Source organism: Peromyscus eremicus, chromosome 8a, assembly GCF_949786415.1.
Source record: "Peromyscus eremicus chromosome 8a, PerEre_H2_v1, whole genome shotgun sequence".
NCBI classification, from domain to species: Eukaryota; Metazoa; Chordata; class Mammalia; order Rodentia; family Cricetidae; genus Peromyscus; species Peromyscus eremicus.
The window spans coordinates 88,756,873-88,777,280 of NC_081423.1; the positions used below are offsets into that span (position 1 = coordinate 88,756,873).

General features: G+C 39.2%; 1 protein-coding gene across 1 annotated transcript in view; it reads right to left on the reverse strand.

Moving 5' to 3' along the window:
* Nucleotides 1-20,408, reverse strand: part of Smurf2 (SMAD specific E3 ubiquitin protein ligase 2) — a 106,051-nt gene that overhangs the window by 49,558 nt on the left and 36,085 nt on the right. The window contains exons 2-4 of the mRNA XM_059271999.1: nucleotides 11,841-11,879; nucleotides 4,041-4,149; nucleotides 1,054-1,187 (exon numbers count right to left, since the gene is read on the reverse strand). Coding sequence (XP_059127982.1) covers nucleotides 1,054-1,187; nucleotides 4,041-4,149; nucleotides 11,841-11,879 — 282 coding nt within the window. The remainder of the gene's footprint in view (nucleotides 1-1,053; nucleotides 1,188-4,040; nucleotides 4,150-11,840; nucleotides 11,880-20,408) is intronic.

Sequence of the window (20,408 nt, forward strand, 5' to 3'; positions counted from 1 at the left end):
AATTTGCCAACTCTGTGGCTTTGTTTTGCTTTGTTGTTTTTTAAAAGTGTCTCACATAGTTTAACTAAGGCTGTCTGGTAACTCCAAGTTTGTAGCTAACCATGAGAACCTGGTGAGTTCACCAGTGTACATAACAGGGTACTATTCTTCCTTCTCTCCCAGGATCTGTTAGCTGCCAAAGAGATCAGCACTGAGTGGGAGGCCCCACGAGTCTCCACAGCTGAATGTTAGAAGTGCTGGACCTCTGTGCCCCCACTGCCAGTACACACAGCTGTTGTGGGTTCATGGTCACTGTGCCAGGCTGTGCTTAGCAGATGGCATTCTGGAGCCCCTCTCCCCATCCTGTGCCTCATACATTTATTCTAGCCCTCTTCCTCAAAGTTTCCTGAGTCTTAAAGAGATGGTGCAAATTCCTTGTCTAAAGGTCAGGACTCAACCATCCTTTGTTCTCAGTATTCTGTGCTGCCATGGGTCTTTCCATTTAACTCCATTTATGCAGGAAAGGGTTCTTGGTTTAAGGATAGAAGCCACCTTCATCTGGTCTGAGACAAGCCCCAACTATCAATCACTTCTGAATAACAAAAACTCACTGGAAGCTAAGCATCACCTCTGATTCACCTCTAGGATAACATCCTTACAATGTTTCATTTTTGAAAAAAAAAAATTACACTTAAGTACTTATCTAGTGTGGGTTGGAGAAGAAAAAAGAGAAAAGGAAGAGGGAGGGAGGAGATAAGGAGAGGGAGGAGAGGGAGAGAGGAAGGGAGAGAAGGAGAGAGGGAGGGAGGGGGAGAGAGAGAGAGAGAGAGAGAGAGAGAGAGAGAGAGAGAGAGAGAGAGAGAGAGAGAGCGTGCGAGCTCTATCAGCCTTGGTGGTTGGTACCCACCAAACCATTTTGCCAGCCCAAAATGTTTCAATTTTTGTGTCCATTAAATAAATATAGACCAGGAATTTTTATCAGTGTTTCAGATACATATGGGAACTTCAGTTTTTGGACACTTACTACATAAAAGTTCCCACAGACATTTTCTAATTAAAAAAAGAATTACTCACAACCGGTGTCTTTGAGGCGGTTGATGGCATTGGAAAGAAGGCGGACACAACCGAGAAAGCCAGCCCCTTGCTTCTTATGGATCTTCTTATGATTCCACACACTGATCGTGACTGAGTCAGACTTTCCAATATACCTGAAAGACAAAGCAGCTACGTGAATGACTTGCTAGTTCTAAGTAGTATAACATTGAACTTTTTAGTACCTTGAAGTTGTAAGTATATTTCAGAATACAGCTAAAAGAAGCAAACTGTCTTGAATTCAATCAATCCAAAGTACTAAACTTACTTTTAAAAATATTTAAAATAATTTTTAATATAATCCTTTTTTTTTTCAATCTCAGGTTGGGCAACTTTTTTTTTTTGAAAAGAGGTTGTTTTAGGGTTTGGGAATGTCACTCAGATGTAGAGAGAGCACTCGCCTAGCAAGTGCAACGCCCAGGGTTTGATTCCCAGCACAGCCAAAAGAAAAAAGAAAAGAACATAAAAATTAGTAGCTACTATTTCGTAGCACTAAGGCATTTTATAATGATTATTTATGAGATTAAAAATCCTAAGAGAGCTTTTATCACCATCCCATTTTAGATATATTTTAATCGTTACCTTAGATACTTAGTTCACCTTCAAGAGGTACTGTCAAGGCTGATAGACCAAAAATCTGACCTACCTGTTAGATTTTTAAATGCTGCAGAACAAAAGCTGTTTGTAACGCTTTTCCCCTGCTTCTTTCCTATATGCAGGCCTTGAGCGAGCAGGACTCTTGTAGGTTTCACTTCACTGCCTGCAGACAAGCAGAGCAGGGAAAAGCGTTACTGTACTTGTCTGTGCATATGCCTGCAAGTATGTAAAAGCTTTATACGGCCAATTATTAACATGGCATCAAGTCATGCAAAAACATGGTTAATAACGTGTGAGTAGAACCTAACTTTCTTTCAGTGATTCTAAGAGGTCAAATTTTTGGTCCAGCAACCTTGATCTTACACTATCATTCAATAAAACAAAAACAAGGAACATGGAAAATTCACTTGAGCCCCGGATCCAGTTGTGTCTAAAGAATGCTCACCCCTGAAACTTTTATCACACAAGTCCTTTGCTTTTGTTGTTATTATTGTTTTGAGGCATAGGCTCATGCAGCCCAGCCTGGCCTTAAACTCATTATGTGGACTAGGATGACCTTGAACTTCTGATCTTGCTTTGACCTCTCCAGTGCTGGGATTACAGGCATGTGTCACTACGACCAATTTTATGTAGTGCTGGGGATCAAACCCAGGGCTTCATGCATGCTTGGCAAGTATTCTACTAACTAGGTTACATTCCCAGGCCTTTGTTTTGTTGTTAACCTGCCTGCCTCCTGCCTCTGCCTCTCAAGTGGTAGATTACAGATGTGGGCCATCAAACCTGGCTCTAAAATTAAGCTAATTTGTATTGGGTCTATTGTTTACAATGAGATGTTCTAAACTATCATTTAGTATGCATGTATCAATTTTCAAATACATCTACCAGACATATACTGGTATGTAACTACTGCATGTTATATCACATAGCAACAAGTAACACCAAAAACCAAGCATTTAAAAAATTATTACTGTTTCCTAACTGGCTTGCAGCTATTCTAACATATTGACTCCTGAGGCCTCAGGGTAGCCCAATACTGGCTTAAGGAACTCTATTTTGTACAATATACCACCATATTCTTTATGCATACCATGATACAAAAACATTTGAAATTCTAAACTATAATAATTTCCTAAGTACAGGCCTTCTGAAAATAACTGAATTACTAAAAATAACTGTAAGCACTTAAGTTTTACAAGTCAAAAGCATCTGTCAGAATCTTTCAGGGTCAGAAACTAATTATAAATTGCATTTAGGCAGTCTCTGCCTTCATTTTAAGGAAAACTCGTGTCATTTAATACACATGGCTAGAAGAAAAATGACTTCTTTTAAGATGCAAGTCAACCACTTTTGGTGCTGTCATTGTTGCTGTTTTTAAGACAGGTCTTGCTTTTTAAGACAGAGTTTTGCTCTGTTGTCCAGAGGGGCTGAGAACTTGCAATCCTCCTGATAGACATAGTACTAGGCACACACCACCACACCCAGCTTTAAAGTTAAATAGAAATCTATTTTGTTCTATTAGAACTTCAACTTCCCCAACAAGTATAAGATTTATAAACAAAATTCAAGAGGTTCTAACATAAGTAATTTCTCTATAGGAGAAAACAATATTATATATATACAGATAAGACTTTGGCTAAAATATAACTGTTATACTTTACAGGTCTACCCAACCTAACAAAAAGATTTGATCTCTTCCCCTCCATTGCCTCTTGAAACATGTAAGGCAGACCTCTCTAGGTAGTCAGTTAATAGTAACTATAAAATAACCTCTCTAGGTAGTCAGTTAATAGTAACTATAAAATAACCTCTCTAGGTAGTCAGTTAATAGTAACTATAAAATAAGTCCCATCAAGCATGTGAAAAGATGTCACCATCTCTAGTCTTCAGGAAAAGGTAAACTACATTAAGTACAGCTGTAACTTCTTCAGCATGTTTACTTTCTTTTTACTCTGTGTGCGTGTGTGTGTGTGCACGTGTGTGTTTCAATAATCCAAAGCACTTTTCCAATGGGTTTGGTTCCTCTTTTATAAATGTCAAATCATAAGGTGGAGCCTGTGGTGTTGGCAGGCCTGTAATACTAGCTATTTAGAAGGGTGAAGTAAGAAGCCTGAGCAACTTAGTGAGACTTATATCAGATAAAATACATACAAGTAAAAAAGGGGGTAAAGGGGGAGGGGGGACACTTCAGGGGTAGAGTGCTTGCCTACCATGTGAGACCCAAGGCTCAATCCTTAGTACTATTTTGAAAAAAGAAAAGAAAGGAAAATACTGAAATATATTATATTCAAACTGAAAACATTTTCCATGTTTCTTTTCAAAGATTATATTACATTAATTCTGTGTTTCATTTCAAATTAATCATTTACACCTACAGGTCATAATGCTGATTCCACTTTGGATCAAGTGTGTTCTTCACAGTATCTGTAGAATGGCACTGCCCAGAACCATCAACTACCACCTTAGCAAATGGATCCGGGAGTCCTGTGAAAAAAAGGGAAGTATTTTAAACTAAAAATACTTTGACATGTAAGATAAAAGATTACTTAAGGCTTACCATTTGCTATAAAGGAGTTTTCCATTCTTTATTTCTTTTAAAGTCTAACATTCAGACACACAGACACACACAGAAGCCTATTTTAAACCAAACATTGAAGTCACTTCCACATTTGATATCAAAACTGTATTTTTTTTTTCTTGTTCCCAACTCAGAACATTCTGTTAAACACTACCAAGGTTTGGTGGATGCTTGAGTATTGTAAGCAGCCACTGAACTCTGAGAAGGTGAACGCTCCAAACCTCCACTCTCTTTCCAAACAACTGTTAGTAGCTCATTTAAAGAGCTTATTAAACATAGGCTGTCATACAGAACATTAACTACAGAAAAGTCAAACTAGCTAAAAACTGTTACTGAATAACGAACAACTCCAAGTAACAAGAGACCCAACAGAAAGGAAATGACAATAGTAAACGTGGGAGAGGGACTGAGAGTAAGGCCTTGTTTGGCTGTACTGACCACAACAGCAAACACAATGGGGCCTATTCTAAATGCTTCATTTTAAATCTTTGCAATAATCCTCTGGTGGAGATGAATCCTGTTGATCCAGATTTTACTAATGAAGAACAAAAACATTAGATAACTAGTTCAATGCTACACTGTAGTGAAAAGTATGGACAGAGTCTAAAGCAGTGGTTCTCAACCTGTGGGTTGTGACCCCTGGAGGTTCAAACGACCCTTTCACAGGGATCACCTAAGACCATCAGAAAACACAGATATTTACATTATGATTCTCAAAAGTAACAAAATTAGTTATGAAGTAGCAGCGAAAAGAATTTTACGGTTAGGGGTCACCATGACATGAGAAACTGTATTAAAGGGCCACAGCATTAGGAAGGTTGAGAACGTAAGTTTAGAATCTGAACCAATGCACTCACAGGCTGATTCTCAACCACTATTTATAATTTGGATCTGGAATGTACCCCCAAGGTTGTGTTAAAGGCTTGATCCTCAGCACAGCAATACTCAGAGGTAGTTGGGAAAGGACTGGTTTATGAGGGCTCTGACCTTATCAACAGAGTAACCCACTCATGTCTTCATAATATGATGGGCTATTCTGGGAGGTGATAAGACCTCGCTGAAGGAACTGAGTCCCTGAGGTATACCTTGTCCCTGCCCTCCTCCTCATTCCTCTTATCTCTGCTTTCTAGCCATGGTGAAGGGAGCTGATTTAACCATGTCCTCGCTGCCACGATGTTCTCCCTTCCCACAGGCTCTCACAAACGGAGCGTGTTAAATATGAGCTGCAAATCTCTACAACTGTGAGCCCAAAAAACCCCACAAAACAAAAGCAAAAGTCAGTTCCTCCTGTAAGGTGATTCTCTCAGCTGTTCTGTCAGTGATGGAGGACTGGCACACCATCGTCGGTTCACTGTCTGGTTCAAGAGTGAGGAAGCCAGCCAGACTGAACGTGAAGAAGAACGGCAATGACTGCCCCTGGGATGCACAGCACACACACAGGCGAGAGAGGACCTGCTTAACACAGCAGAGCTGAGGAGAGGGCAGTACGTGAAAAACCTTATTTCTTCTTTTTTAAAGGAACCTAAGGAGTCCAACCAAAACATGTGTACGAAGGTGTTGGCTCAGTGGTCCAGAGGATTCAGGTTCAGTTCCCAACACTCACATTAGTCAGTTTACAACAGAATGTAACTTTAGTTCCAGGGGGCGCCTTCTGGCCTCTGAGGGCACCTGCATATGTGTGATACATAAACTCACTCAGGAATAGAAACACACGGTAAAAAACAACAAACCTTTAAAAACTATATATTTAGAAAATAAAACTACTGCAGGGGAGAGGGGCACATGCCTTTAATCCCACCACTCAGGAGGCAGAGGCAGGCAGATCTCTGAGTTCGAGGCCAGCCTGGTCTACAGAGCGAGTTCCAGGACAGCCAAGGCTACAGAGAAACCATGTCTTGAAATAAAATAAAATAAAATAAAACTACTATTGAAGAAATAAAATGGAAAAGGCTAGATGAAGTGGTGCATTATTTTATCGCAGCACTTAAGAGGAAGAAGCAGACAGATCTCTGTTAGTTCGAGGCTAGCCTGATGTACATAGAAAAAGCTCCAATTTGTCTCTAAAACAAACAAAAAACAGAACAAAAATGATCCATTAAAAGAGGCTTGGAAGCCATCAAGATAGCTCAGTGGGTCAAAACCTGCTCTACACAGACTTGATAAAGGCTTGAGTCTCAGCACAGCAATGCTCAGAGGTAGCTGGGAAAGGACTGGTTCATGAGGGCTCTGACCTTATCAACAGAGTAAACTTGTTCAATAACCAGAACCCACATAAAAAAGCCCAATGCAGCGGCACACATCTGTAATCCCAGCACTTCTGTGAGAAGAGAGGAAGTGAAGGTAAGAGAACCACCCAGAAGCTCCAGGCCTGCTAGCTAGCCTGGAGTCTGCAGCATAGCAGAAACAAGAAGAGACCCTACTCCAATGGAAAAAGAGAACCAAGCCTCAAAAGTTGTTCTCTGACCTTCATATGTATGTCACGACAGACACATGCACCCACATACACACATCATATACATGTAAGTACACACACACCAATAATAATAATAATAATAATAATAATAATAATAATAATAATATAAAAATAATTACAGGGGCTCAGCAGTTAGAGTATTTACTGCTCTTGCAGAGGACCCAGGTTCAGTTCCCAACATGATGACTCATAACTGTCTATAACTCCTATTCGAGGAGATCCAGTGCCCTGGCCTACCCTCCATGGGCACTAGACACACATGTAGTATACATACATACATGCAGGGAAACACTTAGAAGAAAAAAATGCTAGACTAGCAAGATGCCTCAGCAAGCAGGGGTACTTGCCATCAAGTCTGACAAGCTGAGCTGGATTCTTCGACGCAGTATGGTGGAAGAAGATAACTGACCCCCACAAGTCGTCCTGACACAGTGTGTGCCTATATGTGAGTGCAAGTGTACACACACAAACACAAAATAAATCAATGTCAAAGAAAAAGAGAAGATGCTTTCCACACAAACCTCTTCAGTATAGCTTCCAGACCATTATTTATGTAGGACTCCTTGTGACAGTCTCTTGTGGTTTATTTTCTGCTTGCTAAGTAATTACCACTCAGAGTAACAATTCTATTTCTTAACTCAAAGAAAAACTTCAGTTTCCCCTTAACATGACAGTATCACTGTTGTACAAAAATTTATCTTCGAGGACAAATTACACCCAAAGTTGTCAAGTTTTCAAAAGCTAGAGATCTCTAGTGGTAAGTACAAAGTAGCTACTACATTTTCGACATTGTAAAAAAAAGTCCATTTTCCCATCATCTGAGACAGGTAAGATGGTGAGGGGAGATCCATCTGGCCAGACAAATACACCAGTGAGCGGCCAATAGTAATGAAATCAGAAAGTCGGCTCAGCAGTGAAGTGCGTACTGCCAAGCTGACACCCTGAGGTCAATCTCCAGGACCCACATGGGAGGAGGAGAGAATGGTCTCCTCTGACCTACACATACACACAAGCACACAATAAGTAAATGTCATTTTAAAACAATTTTAAACTTAAAACTCAGTTACTTTCAGCATGCTGTAGTGATGAACACCTTTAATTCCAGCACTCCAGAGGAAGAAGTAGGTGGATCTGAGAGTTCCAGGCCTGCCTGGTCTACAAGGTGAGTTCTAGGACATCTAGGGCTGTTACACAAAGAAACCCTGCCTCAGAAACCGCCCCTCCTCCCCAAGCCCCCCCCCCAAAAAAAAACACTTAGAAAAAAACTTGGTTACTTTCCAAACAGACTTGTGTTTGCTTGAATGAAGGAGAGGGTGGTTGGTATCATCCAACAAATCCATTTTGGTTTTCAACAATTGATTCAGCCTCTACAAAATATTTTAATAAAGATGGGAGTAGAGAGGCATGCACCGGTATGCAGAGGCAGGCAGATCTGAGTCAAGGCCAGCCTGGTCTACAGAGCAAGTTCCCAGGACAGCCAGGGCTACAGACAGACCCTGTCTCTAAAAACAAACAAACAAAAATATTTTAATAAAAATACTTAATGGATTACCTTACAGATAAATATCGCCCCCTCCCCCATAAAAAAAGACAAGGTGTCACCATGTAGCTCAAGCTGGCCTGAAACTCACTAGTCTAAACTGGCTTTGAATTCCTGATCATCCATCCATCCCCCAACCCCTGCCCCCAAATGCTGGGGTCATGACACAAAGCCAACACCCAGCTCATACAAATGTTTTTAAAAACTGACACCAATGAAACATTCCTTAAAGAAAACTCAGATAATGGATAAATGAAAAGATGTCATCAATTATAGAATCTACTTGGTAGATAATTCACTATAAAATTCTTTTACCTGTTGCTGAATTTTTTTTCCTGCTGAAATGTGAGGGAAGGAGGAAGAGACTGATTTTTATAGGCTAAGAAGTTTGAAAATGGTTCCAAAGTATGAGTTAAAAAACTTTTCTTAGTAAGGGAAATAAACAGCACCATCTCACATATAAATTAGCATATAAAAACCACATGATGGGGTTTTTTTCCCCTGAAGTGAAATATACATTTATTTCCTTATATTCATATTTCACCTTAAAATAAAACTTTAATCATTTAACACAATTTAAATCACTAACAAAAACTTAACTATATTTACTATTAACAACTGTACTCTGAGAACTCAGTAGTTAAGAGCACTTGCTACTCTTGCAGAAAAACCAGGTCCAGTTCCTAGCACTCACATAATGGTTTACAACTGTCCATAATTCTACTTCCAGGGAACCCAGTACCCTCTTCTAGTCTCCAAGGGCACCAGGTTGCAGGCAGTACACTTACATACATACAAGCAAAACACTCATACACATAAAATAATAATATATTATTATATAATAAATATTTTATATAACAAATATTTTTAACTCCACTCTTGATCAGTAAACACACTCAAATTGAAAGAATTTAGGATCTTTCTTTCTCTGAGATTAACATGAGTAGACAAAACTATAAACAGGTCAAAAACACCCTGAAGTGCAGGTATGAACCTAAACCAGCAGAAATCTAGAATGTTCGTCACTTCCATCCTTGGCTGGCTCCTCTGGAAGGCTAAAGAACTGCCTTGTTGCCGGGCGTTGGTGGCACACGCCTTTAATCCCAGCACTCGGGAGGCAGAGGCAGGCGGATCTCTGTGAGTTTGAGGCCAGCCTGGTCTACAAATCGAGTTCCAGGAAAGGCGCAAAGCTACACAGAGACAACTCTGTCTCAAAAAACCATAAAAAAGAAAAAAAGGACTGGCTTGTTGCTGCTCCCCTTTCTAGGCCATCGGGTATCTTCCATTGTGAGTTTTAAAGACAATTCCGCTGCCTCTAAACCTTATGCATGAAGCAAGCTCACACTTCTAAATTATTTTTGGCAGTTTTTACTACACCAATGAAAATGGATTTCTTTCTTTCACCTACTACTCAAGTACACTACAGAGTATCTATCTATAAAGTGTCACTGTCAATTCTTAGAGGCTTACAAAGAAAGATTCTTCCAGATTTTTGAGAAACAATGAGACAAGAGTATCTGGATGTTTTATGAGGGAAGCTATGAATGAGGCTCCGAGGAAAGGGAAAGAATTTGAAAAGGAAGGAAGTCTGAACCAAAAACTGAAGATTTTATCTTCAAAATGTGAGCAAATGTCTTAGACGTGTGCCTCACTTTCGTCCTGTCAGCACCACACACAATCCTTCCTGCCGCTTCAGTGTCACCAACACAAATCCTACATCAACTCAACTTAGGAGGATTTTTAAAAACTACACCTTGGCTTTTAGTTTATTAGTGATAAGGAGGTAAAACAGAGCAGCGGTCCAGGAAAGAATAAAATTGGTGTTAGCAGACACAGTTGGGGAGTTCTATGGCCCTTGCGCCCTCCTCTCCTGTGAAATGTTTGTGGGTTACACAGTCTATCACACAGAGGTGGAAGGGTACTCCCAACTGTCCTCGTCTGCTTCAAGTTATCCTATTTCACACCTCCCCATATAAGTACAAAGATACCATAAACATCCGTAACAATAGTTATATAAAATTATGTTCTTTAAGCTGAAAGTCAAGTTCTACTATAGAAAGATGTAAAGTAATAAATGAAATTAAGTATGTATTTAAAATGTGTCAAGAATTATTATCCCTTAAAAAATCTTATTATTGTTACATGTATGAATGTTTTGCCTACATGTATGCCTGTGTACCACATGTGTGCAGTGCCTGTGGAGGCCAGAAGAGGGCATCAGATCCCCTGGAACTGGAGTTACAGAGGGTTGTGAGCCTCCATATGGGTGCTGGGAACCAAACCTGGATCCTCTGGATAAGCAGCCAAGTGCTCTTAATGGCTAAGCCATCTCTCCAGGCCTGAGAATTTACTATCCCTTTTAACTAACCTAAAAATTACCTAATGGTCATACTAAACACCAAACATGCTGTTTTTGTTAGCTGACAGAACTTACATTTAAAAATCTAATAAAACAATTCTTTCTAAATTCAAATATTTTATATGTAAAATTTTTGACTAAAAGTTTTTATTTACAATCTTGTGACTGTTACTGAATAATTTAAAGCTAACGTAAAGTATAAAATTACAAGGTTAAAATTAAAAAGAAAGAGCAAGGTGTGGTGGTGCACACTAGTAATCTGCCAGAAGAGACTACACAGCAGAATTCAAGGCTAGACTGGGCTACATGAAATCCTGTCTCAAAATCAAAATAAAAAGTACAAAATGAAGAAGAAGGAGAGAGATTATGGGTTAAGATTTTTTTTATGATTTATTTATTTTTATATTATATGCATTGGTGTTTTGCCTATATGTATGTCTGTGTGAGGGTGCTGGATCCCCTAGAATCAGAACTACAGGCAGCTGTGAGCAGCCATGTGGGTGCTGGGAATTGAACACAGATCCTCTAGTGTTCAGCTAGTGCTCTTAATCTCTCAGCCATCTCTCCAGCCCAAGATTTTTAATACATAAAAGGGAATTTCCAATTCCTCTCTCACAAAACTTAATCCTAAATGAAGCTACAAAATTTTTTACAGGTTCTGGGCATTGTTAATGCCTGTAATCTTAACACTCAGAAGACAGAGACAGGACGACTATAAATTCAAGGCCAGCTTAGGCTATATAGCAAAAGCTTGCCCTAAAATAAAAAAAGGAAAGAAAAGTACGTTCAATTGGCAAATAGACTATATATGCGGACCCGATGCCTGCTCTGGAGACTGGTAGTGGTTTCTTTCCTACAACTCTGGAAAACTCCAAGCAGACTCAATTTTCTAGCTCCCAATGAGTCTTGAATGCATGAGTGGATTTTCCTTAAAATGTTAAAGTAAAAGAGTACTAACAATATTTTCTTAAACCTTTTTTAGAATCCTAAACACTTGCCACTTATTTACCTGCACACACACATTTGTATAAATGTGTAAAAGTGGATAAAGAAAAACGGTAAAGCAAAGCTCCAAAATCCTCTAGATAAGTCTGGAGACAAGTGACTTGGAATTACAACATTCATAAAATAACAGTCTGTTTCTAAACCAGGCAGTTCTGAAAATACAACTCCCCCAAAATCTACACAGGATGTACAAGATTTGTAGTAAAGTTAATTTACTTACGGAAAAAATCCTTTTTCACCAAGTTTTTTGCACAGAGTACTGTAAAGAAACAAAAACAAATACATGGGAAAATTAAATTAAAATGGTAAGACTACAATGCTTCATTTTTAAACATTGAAAACAGCAGTGTATATATAATTAAACTCTAACTCTACAGCGAGGTATGAAATAATCATAAATTTTTAATAGAGTCTAGCCAACAAAAGAAGCTGAGTATCAACGACTGTAACCTTAGCAATGATCACCAGTACAGTAGAGGAAGAAAATTACCAATTTGATCATTTTAACCGGGATCCAATTCTTATCTTCCACCAAGATCTATTCTTAAGAGGGAAATTTTTCATAAAGGACTACAGAGATAGCTCAGTGGTTTAGAACACTTGCACTTTCAGAGAACCACAGTTCAGTTTCCAGCACCCAGGCCAGATTGTTCACAAATGCCTGTAACATCCAGTTCCAGGGGATCCAATGCCCTCTTCTGGATGTCAGGAGTGAGTATGCAAACATATACGTATGCATACATATGCATATGCACACACACACACACACACACACACACACACACACACGAAAGAATTAAAAATAAAAAGATCTATTTTTGAAGAAACCCAGTGGTAATGGAAAAAATGGCTGTAAGGAGAAGATACATAAATTCAGGTTGACATATCTATTTAAGGATGAAATAATTTTCTACAGAAGAGGATCATAAATAAAAGTTTCCTGATATAATTTGATATTAAAAAGTTAACAATCTGTGCTTTTATCTAAATGCCACAGAAACCTTACAGGAGAGATTTGCCTTCCCCTAAATGTCGACAGATCTGTGACAAGATGGTCTCCCATATGGTGGCTAGATTCCAACCCAACAACCATATCTGATTCCCAGGACCAACATGGTAGAAGAAGACGACGACCAAGTCCTAAAAGTTGTCTCCTTCATCCTCCATACTCCCCACTCCAACACACACTCATCAATAAATATAATTTAGGGGGTTGGGGATTTAGCTCAGTGGTAGAGAGCTTGCCTAGCAAGCTCAAGGCCCTGGGTTCGGTCCTCAGCTCTGGACCAAAAATAAATAAATAAATATAATTTAAGGTAAATTAAATTAAAAGCTAAATATCTCAAACCTGAGTACCTTGTAATGTGAATATACGCATAACCTTTTGAATCCACCAAAACTCACCAAATTCAACACTTTAGAAATGTATTTATGGTCCAGAGAGATGGCTCAGCAGTTAAGAACACTGGCTGCTTTTCCAGAGGTCCTGAGTTCAATTCCCAGCAACCATATGGTGGCTCACAACTATCTATAATAGGATCTGATGCCCTCTTCTGGCATGCATGTATACATGCAGAGCGTTCATACCTAAAATATAAATAAATTAATTTTTTAATTTATTTATGTTACATGTATGAGTGTTTCTATGTATTAATATATGAATACACATGTGTTCCTGGTATCTACAGAGGCAAGAAGAGAGCATCAAATCCCCTAGAATTGGAGTTACGGACTGTTGCAAGCTGCTATGTAGGTGCTGGGAACTGAATCCAGATCCTCTGGAAGAGAAGCCAGCACTCTGAACCACTGAGCTATCTCTCCAGCCTTCGTAAACTTCTTTAATTCAAACGTAACAACGAGCTGGGCAGTGGTGGTGCATGTCTTTAATTCCAGCACTTGGGAGGCAGAGGTAGGTGGATCTCTATGAGTTCAAGGGTAGCCTGGTCTACAGAGCAAGTTTCAGAACAGCCTGGGCTACACAAAGAAACCCTGTCTTGAAAAACAAACAAACAAACCTTAACAAGGAAAGAGAAAACATAAATTCTCATATACTTATAATTAAATATATAAAATATTAATATAATTTTTAGCTAATCTCTACATACTTCTCAGTTTTAGAGATTTATTATAATAATTGAAGTTTGCCATATAAAATTCATTCAATATAAATCTAAGAAGCATAACTATAGCTAATCACTTTTGAATAAAATAAACACCATCAGTATAGGTATAAAGGTACTGACTGACAATCACAGGACCCTGAGGCCCTTAGGTCACATTTTAGAAGCAAAATTTTATTTGTGGATTTCTGCGACAAGGTCTCACTATGTAGCCCCAGCTGGCATGTAACGTGCTATGTAGACAAGGATGGCCTTGAACTTAGAGGGACTAAAGATGTGTGCTATCACACCTAGCTGTTTTGTTTATAAAAACAAAAATTCAATCATGAAAACTAAGACCGTAACTGCAAGTACAAAATCATAAAATGAATTTAGAAAACTTCCCAAACTTTTTATCAGTACAGAAATCAAGCCATTAGGATCAATAAATATACAACACATGTAAGTCTCAAATTATAGCCTTTAATAGTAATAAAGCAATGATTTTTAAGTTCCCATTCATTCTATGATTCATGACTTCAGAGAAACAGACAATCTGAGACTTCCCCTAACTTCCTGTTTTCATCCTCCCACTTACAAAGTCCACTCTCGTACAACACTATCTTTCCACCTGTGCTCTGGATCTCATTTCCAATATATACTCATGGACCTTGAGAGACACCACAGACATCCTGGACTTGTCTCTTCTGACGACTCAAGTGTCCCTCCAGCTATCTCCGCTCTTTCATAAGGAAACTTAACTATCCTGGCTCCACTTCTTTACTGCCCATCAATGCCTCAGCTCCCTACAATTTAGCTTTTTCCCTCACCACAGCCCTAAGTTACTTATCCAAAGCCCAGGGACCTAATTATCAAATCCAGCCATTCTTTGTTGCATTTGATCCCTCAGGGGAATTTGCCACTACTGACTTCTCCATCTTTTTGAAGCTCTCTCTGGTTCTCTTTGGTTCTATTTCACAGCATATTCTCAAATGGCATAAAACTCACACAAAGACTTCTCTGTGTTCCATCCCTGAAATTAGGTCCCCTTCTTTTATTGTATATCTGTGGGTTAGTATAGTAAGAGAGTCCCAAAGCTGGGCATGGTGGTGCATGCCTTTGAATCCCAAACCTTGAGGCAGAAGCAGGCATATTTCTGTGAATTTGAGGCCAGCCAGGTCCATATAGAGAGCTCCAGGACAATGAGGGCTAACAGAGAAATCCTGTTTCAAAAAAAATTTTTAAAAGATGTCCATCTTGGTTATCCTTGAAAATCTATGTAAACTACTATTGATACACTTATTATTCTATACAGAGAGCTCATACCTCTAGGAGAGTTCATAGTTTAGCAGAATAATAAGTCTTCCATCTCAAAAATTAAATATGGGCTAGTGAGATGGCTCAGTGGTTAAGAGCAATGACTGTTCTTCCAAAGGAACTGAGTTCAATTCCCAGCACCCACATGGCAGCTCACAACTGTCTGTAACTCCAGTTCCAGGGGATCTGACACCTTCACACCAATGCACATAAAATGAAGTTAAATTATTTAAAATAAATAAATAAATACATAAAAAATAAAAAGTCACTTTTCATATATTCTCCTGGGTCTTTGTCATTTACTCTATAGTCTTGATAACATCTAAACCCTTTAAAACTCAACACTTAAATCTCTAAGCCTCAGGTCCAGAAAACTAAGTATGCTCCCAAGTAAATCACACACCCCCAAACTATTTCTCCACCATTTTACTTTCAGTAAACAAGGCTGGGGTACAGTTCAGAAGTGCTTCTTGGCATGCATGAGGCCCTAGGTCCATTTTCCTGCCCAGAAGAGAGGGGATAGCTGGAAGGGAATGGGTATTTTCAACCAACAACATCGCCTGCATGAGAACTTCTGGGATACCCTCATCTGTCTACTTCTCTTCATCCAGTGCAGCCACAGCAATTACTACAATCTTCTATTTGAGTCTCTGTCTCAAGACCCACTAGCTTCCAGTGATTTTTTTTTTCTTTAAACAATAAAACATAAATTACCAACTGGGCGTGGTGGAGCATGCCTGTAATCTCAGAGTACTAGAAGAAACAAGATTTAAGCAAGAAATATCAGGACTGGTCAAATTATTACTTTGTGTGTGTGTGTATGAGAGAGAGAGAGAGAGAGAGAGAGAGAGAGAGAGAGAGAGAGAGAGAGACAGACAGACAGACAGACAGACAGACACAGAGAGACAGAGACAGACAGACAGACAGACAGAAAGAAACACACACACACACACACACACACACACACACACACACACAGAGACTATTTGGGAGGATAAAGGAAATCAATCAGGGGAGGGAGGATTGGAGAGGACTGCAATTGCTGTTCCATTTATAAACTCCCTCAAAACACACACACACACACACACACACACACACACACACACACACACACACGTATAGGTGGAGGCCAGAGGTTGATGTGAGGTGTTTACCTCATTCTCCACCTTATGTTTGATGAACATGGAGCACACTAACTTGGCTAGACCAGCTGACACCAGTAAGCCCCAGTATTTCTAAAATACTAGTAACCCCTAGTATTTCTAGGGCTTACTCTCCAAAACTAAGATTACAGGTTAGTGTGCCATGCCTAGTCTTTTTATAAAAATACCCAGGACCCAAACTCAGGTTGTCCTGCTCACACAGCAAGCACTTTTCCGACTTTAGCCATCTCCCCAGGCCCAGATCACTAGTCACAGCACGAAATCTCATCAGCTCGAAACAGCTTTTACAGAATTTCTTTTTGTTATTTGTTTCTGCATGCGTGTGCCTTCATGAGTTTATGGCATCACATGTACAGGTTCCCATGGAGGCCAGAGAGTGTTGGATCCCTGGGAGCTAGAGACACATGCAATTGTGGGCCACCAAATGTCCCCTGTAATAGCAGAACTCACTATTAACAGCCATCCCTGCAGCCCCCCAACCAATTTTTGTGTAAGTAGTTTTTACATGTACTGTTTAATGTTCTCAAAGCAACACCTTCTATTTGTAATTTTGAAAGGGAAGGTTATCAATATGTGATCTGAAAATGGTAATTTTATTCACTTGTATACGTAAATTATTTTCATATTCTCTAGTCTTCACTACTGCTCTTTTTTCTTAGAAATCTACTTCAGAGATTGGAACTACAGCTCTGTTTTTTTCCATCCTCAGTATATTAATTATGGAAGGATTACTCCATAAGTGTTCAACGAATTCATGTATTTCAGTCTGACAAAATCCTGATTATGCCACTACTAACAAACTTTCACCTAAGGAAGTATGTATCTGAGGAATTTGTATATAGTATATACATATTTTTTAATCTATCATTTTGGTAACAGAAACTATGAAAGTATAACCAAGATTGTTCCATTCTTGTTTTCTAAATGTTTCGTAAGAGAGACACGTACATACAATTTAAGAGTGAAACAGCAGGAGAGAGAGCTTGTAAAGTAAGTGGTGCCACAGCAAAGGGTGAAGAGTTCAAAGTTTTTCCTACCCACCTTAACTTTTAGTAAGCTTCTCATTGGAATAATACATACAAAAAGGCACAGAAATGATCATTGATTAAATTTCACTAATTTTTAATTAACACATTACATTAGCTTCAGCTATTAAGCAATTATGTGCTAATTTTAATCAATGATAACTACAAATGTAGCATTTTAATACTACAGTACTACCACTAGAGTCCATTAGGGACAATGTCTCAAATAAGCCTAGAGATGCATACATAGATTAAATCTGCTATAGTATTTTGATCACGTTAATATTCATCTCAAATTCCTCCACGCATTTCTTATTCTTAAATCTGTACTTCCCAAAGTTGTTCTAGCTAGTTTATCTACCTCCTCTAAAGACAAACGGCTTGAAATGGTGAAGTAATCAAATTCAATTAAGGAAACTTGTATAATAGTTAATTTTATTGGGTTTAGAATTACCTAGGAGAAGGTGGGGCACACCAGGGTATGTGTTTGTGCGGTGGTTTCCAGAGAGGCCTCATTAAGGAGGAAGACCAACACTGAAAGTGGCTGGCATCAATCCATGAGCTTAGAACACCGGCGGTACAAAAGAAAAGTCACCAGAACATCCTGTCCCTGTGTTCTGCTTCCTGGCCCACCATGATGTGAGCTGCTCTGCTCTGGGAGGCCCTCTATACAATGTTGAGACTGACATCTAAGAGACCAAGAGCCAAAATCAATCCTCCCTCCTTTAAGCTGTCCCTGCCCTGTGCTTCGTGACAACTATGATTAAAGTAACTACTAGAATTAGTATACTGGTAATGTCTCTATATTTCACATGGATACAGGTATAACCTTCTTGAGATGCTTACTGAGAACAGAACAAACCAATTAACAATAAATCATTCTTTACTGAGACAGTCTCACTGTATAGCCCTGGCTGGCCTCTAACTCTTTATATAGACCAGGCTAGCCTCAAACTCAGAGATCTACCTGCCTCTGCCTCCTGAGTACTAATTTTAAAGGCATGTGTCACAAGGCCTAGTTTCATTCTTCCATTTGACATTTCCTACTCACTTTATGCCAAGTACTATCATAGGTTCTGCAGACACAAAGATACAGCCTTTAACCTCAGAGCCCATAAAGTAGATATGACTCATGCCATAAATGCCCCCCCTTTTTGAGGGAGGAATTAGAATAATTTTATGTAACCCTGCTGCCCTCAAAATCAAGATCTAGAGGTTGGAGAGATGGATCAGTGGTTAAGAGCACCTGTCTGGTCCTGCAGAGTACCAGAATGCAGTTCCCAGCATTATCCACATGCTGTCTCATAACTACTTGTAACTTCAGTTTCAGGGAAGCCGATGCTTTTTTCTGACCTCTCTAAGCTTTCTGCATATACACGGTATACATACATACATACATAAACACACACACACACACACACACACACACACACACACACACACACTGTCTTAAGTCACTACTCTATTGCTGTGATGAGACACCATGACCAAGGCAACTCTTACAAAGGAAAGCATTTCATTAGGGACTTGCTTATAGTTTCAGAGGGTTAGTCCATTGTCATCGTGGTGGGAAGCAGACAGGCATGACAGTAACTGAGAGATTTACATCCTGATCCACAGGCAGCAGGGCCTGGTGTGGATTTTTGAAACCTCAGAGCCCACGTACTAGTGACATACTTCCTCCAACAGGGACACACCTAATAATTCCCAAAGCATACATCAATGGGATACACCAAACCACACACCAATGGAATACACCAAGTGAGGACCAAGCACTCAAACATATGAAACAATGGGAGCCACTTTCATTCAAACCACCGAATATATGTATGTGTGTGTGTACACACACACACACACACACACACACACACACACACACAGACACCTGCACACATATACGTAAAGTAAAAATAAATATTTTTTATAAATCAAGATCCATCTGCCTTAACCTCCTGAGTGCTGGGATTATAGGAATATGCCTCTGCTGTCTTTTGTTATTTTTGCAAGAAATGTTTTTAAATTTTTCCAAAAAACAAAACAAAACAAAGCCCTTTTATATGTATTTGAAGTAGTAATCGGAAAAAGCACTCATGGAAAGGCTACTAGCACACTTTGGGTTAAGTCAATAGTTTCCTTCTGATTAGAAAGGAGTTACCTACATGCACACGCATCTGTTACAGTATCAGTGCAATGCCCAGCTGTAGTAACAGAATGCCCTGCTGTTCTTGCTAAGTTGTACTCATAATGAATGGTTGTCTATGCTTAATTTCAATAAAGCTCCCAACTGCTCATTACATACTTGCCAAAAATTCCTCTTCCTCCTCCAGATTGCAGTTGCATTCCAATTACAACGCTCACTGGAATGAAGCTGCTCAAAAGGGGGGAAGAGTCAGATATCCTATTTTTCTTTTCTTCCCAACCAAAACCAAACAAACAAAAAAACTTTTACAGTACTATTCCTGTAACTCAAAAGTTATAGAGACTATTTTAACCAATATACTTTTCTGCATGTTTTTTAAATTTATATTGACACTGTAAAAACTTAATATGGACGTCCAGTTTAACTCCTCTAAATGAATCCCAACAAGCTGGCCCTTGCTCCAAAATCATATGCTTCTGTGCACCATTCCTGACCACTGACACATGACAGCAGCAGCTTCTAATTGCTATACTTTATTACAGGAGCTGAGAATGAAGCTCTGTTGACAGAACGCCTGTGTAACACATGCAGAGCCTTGGATTCATCCCCAGCACCACATAAACTAGACACGATAGTATATGTCTATTCAGAGCACTAGAGAGGCCAAGACTGAAGAACCAGAAGCTCAAGTCTACATAGTGACCTTGGAGTAACATGGTCTACGTAAGACCTTATCTCCCAAAAGAAGAAAAAGAAAAAGAAAAAGAAGCAAAAGTATCAAATGCAAACCTAAATAAATATATTTTGGAAAACTATTTGAAAGTATTTCCGCTGTAACATATAATTTTCTTAGATGTATTATTTTTCATTATGTGTATATGGGGGGGGGGCTATGCATGTGTGCATGCAGGTGCTTGCACAGCCACAGAAGAGGGCACTGGACTCTGCTGGAGATGGAGTTACAGGTCCTTTTGAGCCTCCCAATTTGGATGCTGGAAACCACACTGGAGTCGTCCACAAGAGCAGCCAAGTGCTCTAAACTAC